This window comes from Schistosoma mansoni, chromosome W (assembly GCF_000237925.1).
Source record: "Schistosoma mansoni strain Puerto Rico chromosome W, complete genome".
NCBI lineage: Eukaryota > Metazoa > Platyhelminthes > Trematoda > Strigeidida > Schistosomatidae > Schistosoma > Schistosoma mansoni.
This window is the reverse complement of record NC_031502.1, coordinates 27223685-27231409: the sequence shown is the minus strand read 5'-3', so window position 1 is coordinate 27231409 and position 7725 is coordinate 27223685. Positions and strand designations below refer to the sequence as shown.

The following is a 7725-nucleotide window of genomic DNA, read 5'->3' as shown; positions in this document are numbered from 1 at the left end:
CTATATTTTTCCAATTATGGCTCGAGGTGTCTTCAGTCTCCAATAATGTGACATAATTAATAAGTGAGCGAGCTCTTGTAAATTTCAAGCTTGAAATCAATAACATGTCCATCTGTCTTGAATAAGTGTTAGAATCAGATATACAGTGCTTCAAAAAGGCGTAGTAAGTTCAGAACGCAACCAAAAAAGCTGTCGGTGGTGAAAAATTGTAATGACTGAATGATTTCTATGTAAGGATCCAGCCTCAGTATGTTGCAATGCCAACTTTAAACGTAGCCTAACCTGAATGTGGTTCACTAAGAGCAGTAGGTGGTGTGCAGGCAAATTGATCCATGTTTCTGTGTTCAACAACAAGGTATCCAGACATGTTTCCAGGATATTATTTTTCTGAATACATCCCAGACTTCAGTCCAAAAAATTAGGAATATGTGAAATGACGTCAGTGCTTCGGATCCAGACATTCTTTTATACATCATGATCCGAGGTTAAAGCAGATAATCAATCTCGGCTACTGTAACAAATTAGTTCAGGCCCGAAGACCACCAAACAAATAAGTAACTAATTTGGTTAGATCATTTTTAGAGTCTTTAAGTTCAGGTTTATTTCCATATTACAATGTGAGGCAGATGTAAATATTTGGCAAAATCTGACTAATCTGAGATGTTTTTATATATTTCAATCACTCACGGTCGAAGAAACCGGAGGATCAAGCAAACGTTTTCTATGTTTTCCTGTACATGGCTTGAAAAGGACTTTTATATCAATTTACAAAACTTAAATTGGTTTACCTTGACCCTAATTTCACGCCTTACTTTCATGTATTTATTTTCCAAGACCAAGTTGTCTAATTAAAATGAGCTTACAAAGAATTGCTCTTTTTCAGTATTTTATTTGATTTATTCCATTCTGTCTTTTTATGGTGTTGACTCACTCGTCTTAGCATTTTAGACACTTAATCAGAGTGTTTAGCTGAATATATATCCTGGCTTGAGTTTGTGCTCAGTTATGTATTTTGTTTAACTAGCCTTTGGATATCTCCATCTCCTGTTAGGCGCATTCTGTTGTTTGGAGAACATATATCAAATTCCGGCTGTTTTTGATAAAATAAATAATTAGTGTAAAGGTGTTTTGAAACTCCTGTCAATAAGAATAATATTTCACATTCATCTTGTGAAGATGGATAAAAAGACCCAACCTGTAAATTATAGAATACCAATGATACCGATTGACTTATTTGAAAAATGACTGTTTTCGACGCGCTAACGGATTGGCATTTAATGGTGAAAGAACGATCGAGAAGGAATAAAAAAATGATTTTGTTATTGATTCAGTATGCTGATTATCCACAAAAGATATTCCCGTAACTAAAAGCATTTATTGTCATTTAAAGTATGACCACTCGCCTTCTGAATAAAGTAAAAAAAGATTGCTCAACTTCTTAGTAACTTGAACCGATCTCTCTTAATTTTCAAGCACCTGTTGATTGAACAGACTCAGTTTGAGCTTTTTCAGGTATTGCGCATTTTTACTGTTTATAAATATATACAGAAAATATTGGGATTTTAGAAATCCTGGATATGTTGGTTTCACCTTTGAGTTCCTTCTTATCTCTAAAAAATTGCTAAGGTTTTTTTCAGTCTTCGCATACTCTATTGTCTGGCGCTTCGTGTATCGCTAGCCCAAGGGATGGTCAAGTTTTACAAAGACACTTTAAACCTATATAACTTTAGGAAATTAATTTCAGACTTGTTAAGATGTATCGTACTCCAATCCAAAGAATAAATTGTTAATGCAAACAGACACACGTTCAAACAGTTCAAAGATCGAGTCATTTACATAGCAAGGACAGATAACCATCTGAATGCAAACAACTCGGTGAAATGTCACGTGTAGAATCTCCCTCCAAGTGGCTAGAATAACACTGACCGTTTCGCAATTTTTTAACTTGCACTATTTTTTTATATTGAGCACTTTACGCTGGGATGCGGAGCCTAAGAATTACAATCCTCACTCGTCTGCGAAATACGATTACCACGGTTTCACTTGTGTGTAGTAAACTCTTACCAGTGTATTTGTACAATAAGAGGCCAAAATAACCCTATGTTATCTCTATTTCCTACTTACTGCAATCTAGACATTTGGTGGATCTTATTCTTTATTTTTTTGTCTCATTTTTGTGGACAAATACAATCAATAACTTCATCTGCTTATTGATTAGCACATAAAATGCACACGAATTCGTCCACTTTTATTCACTCTCCTTCTGGTTCGCTTTCTCGTCGTATGATTATGGATTTCGTTAGTTATTAACAATACACGCTTCCTCCAGTAACTGGTGCCCTGACTTCCGAAGTAATGCCAAGAGAAATAGCTTCTTGAGAAATACAATGTTAACGAGTCATCATATTTTGGGGTCTAAAAAGGACTAACGTTTACAAGTGTCCACAATCCACTTAATCTTCAGTTTGTTTAAAGTGGCGAGGCCTGGTTCTGATGATGGTACTTCCCAAAGCCATGTTACATTCAGTAATTTTCCATGAAAGTTAACAAAGTCGGTTTAGCCATCAATTGACTTCTGAAAACCGTTCAAGAAGAGTTATTTTGTCAAACAGCTCACGTTGATTCTTTTATCCGGTTTTATATTATCCATTCACAAATCCAAATATTCAAACGTGGAAACGAATATCACCAATCGACACATATCTAGGATCCAAACGCTATCTTGGGACGATGTTTTCATCATACAAACCCCAAATTATTAGCTTCAGAACGTTCAGTGGAATAAAGTTAATAGTAAATTTTAGACTCCTAAGCCTAAAGCTGATAGTCGTAACTCACGTACAATAGGTTTCTTCTCGAAATTCAAAAAAATGTTTATTTTTAATTTGTATACTTCTAAAACAATCCAATCATTGAAGAAACGTACTAGTGGAAAAGGTATATACAGTCAACTACGTGCTATGAAACGTTTGGAATTGGGAGTACCTATGTTCATATTGTTCATCTCTACGGAACAAAAGCCAGCCAAAAGTGTTCCCGTTGAAATGAAATCGTTATACGTTTCAGATACCAAATTAGAATGACAGTACTAACGAGGAGATGCTTTATTATTCAGCGTGAACCAGAATACTGGTTTTGTGTGGAAGGATTCTGATATTAAAGACTGCTTGCATTTTAGGGTTGAAATACATTACCGTCAGCAACATCATATTAGGTGAAGAGGTTACTTGATAGAGACAAATGGCTTTTCTCGTTCGTAATCGTTATTTATACTCTGTAAACTGCTATTGAACTAGTTAACTCCCCAGTTCACTGATAAAACGTACTGTCAAAATCAAAAAGTCTATATATGTATGTCCTACTCGAGGAGATGTATTGGAAGAACCGCTAGTGATAATCTTCAGAAGACCACAAACAATTGCTTAGCCTACGTGTTAGGCGTAAACCTGAGAGACTTCAAATATCAAGTGGCCACCTTGAGTCAAACCTCTAAAAGTCACTTAAATAAAAGCATTTTAATGTCGATTCCAAGCCATCTTTTATTCCGTACCCTAACAATAAGTTATCATGAAAACAGACTTTTGAAAATGAGTGATTGAACAAGTTGATAAATTCATATAAATTGTGTCATGGCCATTCATTTCTTTGAAATACATTTTGTTTTAACTGACCAAAGTAACGTTATATGACCTTGCGTTTTTGTCAAACTTATAAAACAGTTCTTGGGTTTGCGTTTTGAAATGAAAATATTGTTATTCACACGCGTGTGTCTCGTGTCCTGAGGTGCAGAGAATTTATTAGATGGAATGATGAGTGTAACAATGTTATGATGGTTTGCGAAAGTTAGTTTGGATTATAATGTGTTCAGTTTTTTATTTTTTTACAGACGCTACATGATAATTCCTCTAATTTAAAACCTAGGAAATACTTTGCGTCAACAGAGTATTGCTTTCGATATTATGCTTTTCAGTAGAGCCGTAAATGTATTACTAAGAGCTTATAAACGATGTCCATACAATGAAGTTTCGACCGTTTGTCAAATTCGCTTGTGTACATTTAAAGCACCATTCAACATTATACAGTGTTCCGCTAGACCAAGTGTTTTTCTAGATCCGTCAGAGTTTTTAGTTTCAGCTAGAAAGCCATTGTACAAGGCAGTTATATTTGATAAAGATGGAACTATTGTTTGCTTTAACTCAATGTGGATGCCTTGGGCAAGAACTATCGCAAAAAAGTACTGTTTTTACATGAATATTTATTTATCTGCCGCAATGATAAAGTATTTCTAGTGACATAGCTCAGGACATGAATTTTGAGATACTGAATACTCTTGGGTGCTGTCCGAAAAATCACATTATCAATCCAGGTTTACAGTTTTCCCTTTTAATTCTGCCGTTTTTGAAGGTGTTTTAGCTGAAGGTACTGAAGAACAAATAATAATTGCTCTGACAAACTTGTTAGTTTCCCATGGTATCACAAAAAGCATGGCTCAGTCCACTGTGTCTAAACATATAAAAGCGTTATCACTTTCACCTGAGCACATTGTTCCGTTGGCCGATATAAAAAGCATGATAACTACATTGAGACAACACTCAATCAAGACAGCTATTTGCACATCCGACAGTCGCAAAGGTAAGTTGATCCCGTAGCAATGGATATTATCTGTTCTAATAATGAGTAAACCAGTGCATAATTGAAAATGAAAAAACAAGTGAAAATAATTTTAGCGTGTTGGTTTTGGTTTGGTGAAGACATAAGCACGTAAGCCTACTGAAAAACAGTCAGTGTGGCTTTAAAGTAATGAACGCTCAAATATTTTTCGTAGCGCATGCATATCAGCATAATTTATGACAAAGATCTTAAAATTTATGAACATTTGAAACAACGCCGTATCGGTAAGCCTTGAAATCTCAGTCCAAAGTCTCAGCTATTTAATGATAATTTTACCAACAAAGATAATTTTAGAGCAGCGGAATTAAAAACTGACATAATGGTGACAAGACTTTAAAATAATGATATTAGTGGGCTATTTATTCGCTTCTAAATAACTGGAAACGTTTTTATACAATTTTGGTATGAAATACAACTACCGTTAAAATTAGGTTCGACGAAAACGGTCATCGGCCAGGATTTGGGTTTCATAGTAGAAATTGTGAATACACAATATTTCAGTCATTTTAAACGTTAAGCGTTTTGGCAGTATAAATTGGAAGAAACTAAAACCTTTACGTGAATCATGATGGAAAATTAAAAGGCTAAAAACTAAATAAATAACAACAGTTTTTGGCAATATTTGGCTGTATTTAAAAATAATACGTCAGACAATTCTTGGCTTTCAAGAGTAAAATAAAACAATGGCTTACTAGACCATCAGTTAAATTTTATATGTGGTCTAGATTAGAAGAAACTAATGTGATTTACTTTTGAACAATTGCAGGGACAATACAAGCTCTGGCAGTTTTAGATGTTTTGCACCTATTAGATGTCATTGTTTGCGGTGATGACCCTGGCAGACCTCCAAAACCTCATCCAGATAACGCAAAATTCATATGTGAGAAACTTCATGTGTCACCTGAAGAAACGGTTATGGTAGGAGATACCTCGACGGATATTGCTTTCGCAAAAGTAAGTTATGGTTTGAAAACAAGTCAGTTTACATGTTAAGCAATATTATAAAATTCAACCCAGAAAGCTTAGGTGAAACTGAAAATGGTTGGCCTCTGTCTGCCTGGTCAATTTTCATCTAGAACAATTTGATTCTGACAAAAATCAGCAGTGTACTACTTGATTTTCGTATTTTTAGTTTTTAACAGTACAAATTTGTTCTTTTCGCAGATAAGCCGATTTTACTATTACGGACTTGATTAGTATTCGATAAAAAGTAAAGAAAGTTCCCACAAACCCAACCCCTAAATGTTTGTTAGCTAGCCGCTAGAAAGATAAAGGATGTCACCTTAATACTAAACTCACAAACGTTAGTAATAAAACAACTGTTGTACGATTTGATCAGACAGATGTTAGATATCTCTAAACTTCTAAGCATAACTCATGTACCTTTCACAGTATAATATATCATTTTTGCTAAATACTTCGAAATATGTGAGATGTTATAGTTATTTTTTCAACATTTTACTCAAAGAATGCTAATCTAGGTTTGTGTATTGGTGTTTTAAGTGGGATCGGTCAACAAAGTGGTTTGGAAGCAACTTGGCATAAGTATTCTGAAATTGAGGGCAAAAACAATTTAAATGGAGCTAAATCATACAATTCAAAATCTAAATTACATATTGTACCATCTGTGGGCCATATATTGCCACTCGTACTGCCTGATCTCAATCAACCGATCAGACACGTTTTACTTAGTAAAAACAGGTTATATCAAAAGCTGTCAAATCAAAAGTTTAAACTGGTTATTATTGACAAAGATGGGAGTTTTATCAATGTACATCCCCGTTGGGCTGAATGGTGCGAGAAAGTTTGCATGAGGTAAGTCATTGCCTGTGATATGTTATATAAATTCTGAAGAACCATTGAGATAGGAAGTGTTGTTATTGTTTCTTGTGCTATCAAAACACTGGAACGAACATGATCGTGTCTATACTGTTAGTGATATGAACATTAACTGCACAGGAAATTAAACGCATGTTATGCTTCTTTTAATATTGTATCTTTTGTTTTTACGAGATATAACCATCACATAAGTTAAACTGTCATCGTTTTACAGGTTGTCTGACCCTAGATAATTAGCAATAGTCATTATATAGTTTTTAATCCGATTATTCCAATATTTGTATGTCAGTTTCTAAAATGTACCCAAAGCTCATGCATCTTCACATTTTTATCTATACTCAAGGCCAGATAATTGTGTGGAATTATGGAATAAAAATGATTAACATTAATATTTCAATGAGTAGCATAGTTTCACCCAATAAACAATCGAATATTCAGTGGTTTTGCCGGACGTTTTCTATCTTGGTTTTAACAGTAAAATCTGACTATTTTGGGGTGATTAAACGATGACCAATATGGATCTTCAGGTTGCGGTAGAAAAACAACAATATTTTGACAGTAAGTGTGACGGAATAGACGTAAAACACTCGTGATCTATAGTGATGTTAGAATTTATCAAATAATCAGCTGAGAAATGGTATTCAGAATATCCAAATTTTATATAAACTGAATGTGGATATTTGTACATGTAGAACAAATCTAAATCTTTGGAAACAAATGGGAGATATGCTCAAAAACAAACGGCTGTTTTCCGCTACCTATCACGGTAATCCATCCACAACAAACAATTTTGTTCACACTACTGAGTTCCATATTAAAATGAAATAGCTGTCTCGAAATAAGCTCAATCCCTGACAAATACCTCTTTTAAATTTTTCGTAGAGGAAGACCACCGTATGTCTCTAAACATAATGAACTAGATACCGTTGGATGCTAAAATGTCCACACATTTGTTTGGATGTCATAGTTATTGTTAGTGAGGTATTAGCGCGCCAAACATTTTTTCTTCTTACTCATAACTTGTTAGTTAAGGCTAAGCGTATTGTTTCCACAAGCCCTCTAAAATTGGACGAATAAGTTCTATAACTCATTGAGTATTGTTTGTTTGAATCTTCCCATCGATTTGTTAGGACTGAAACTGGTCAGTCTCTAATTGGCATATGTGCATACTGTGCGTATTGCCTCAATATAGCCTTAATTCACAAGCATGGTAAG

At 34.5% G+C, this 7725-nt stretch overlaps 2 protein-coding genes across 2 annotated transcripts in view; both read left to right on the top strand.

Annotated features, from left to right (window-relative positions):
- Nucleotides 1-1176: 1176 nt before the first annotated feature.
- Smp_173930 (hypothetical protein) lies at nucleotides 1177-3083 on the top strand (the record flags this gene model as incomplete). Its single annotated transcript, XM_018789189.1, has 2 exons — nucleotides 1177-1197; nucleotides 2805-3083. The coding sequence occupies 2 exons, from the start codon at nucleotides 1177-1179 to the stop codon at nucleotides 3081-3083; spliced, it is 300 nt and encodes a 99-aa protein (XP_018654657.1).
- An 876-nt stretch (nucleotides 3084-3959) lies between these two features.
- Nucleotides 3960-7725, top strand: part of Smp_094500 (putative choline dehydrogenase) — a gene marked incomplete at its 5' end in the record, with an annotated part of 26302 nt that continues 22536 nt past the window's right edge. Inside the window, 5 exons of the mRNA XM_018789188.1 lie at nucleotides 3960-4234; nucleotides 4281-4366; nucleotides 4405-4632; nucleotides 5438-5625; nucleotides 6140-6486. Coding sequence (XP_018654656.1) covers nucleotides 3960-4234; nucleotides 4281-4366; nucleotides 4405-4632; nucleotides 5438-5625; nucleotides 6140-6486 — 1124 coding nt within the window. The remainder of the gene's footprint in view (nucleotides 4235-4280; nucleotides 4367-4404; nucleotides 4633-5437; nucleotides 5626-6139; nucleotides 6487-7725) is intronic.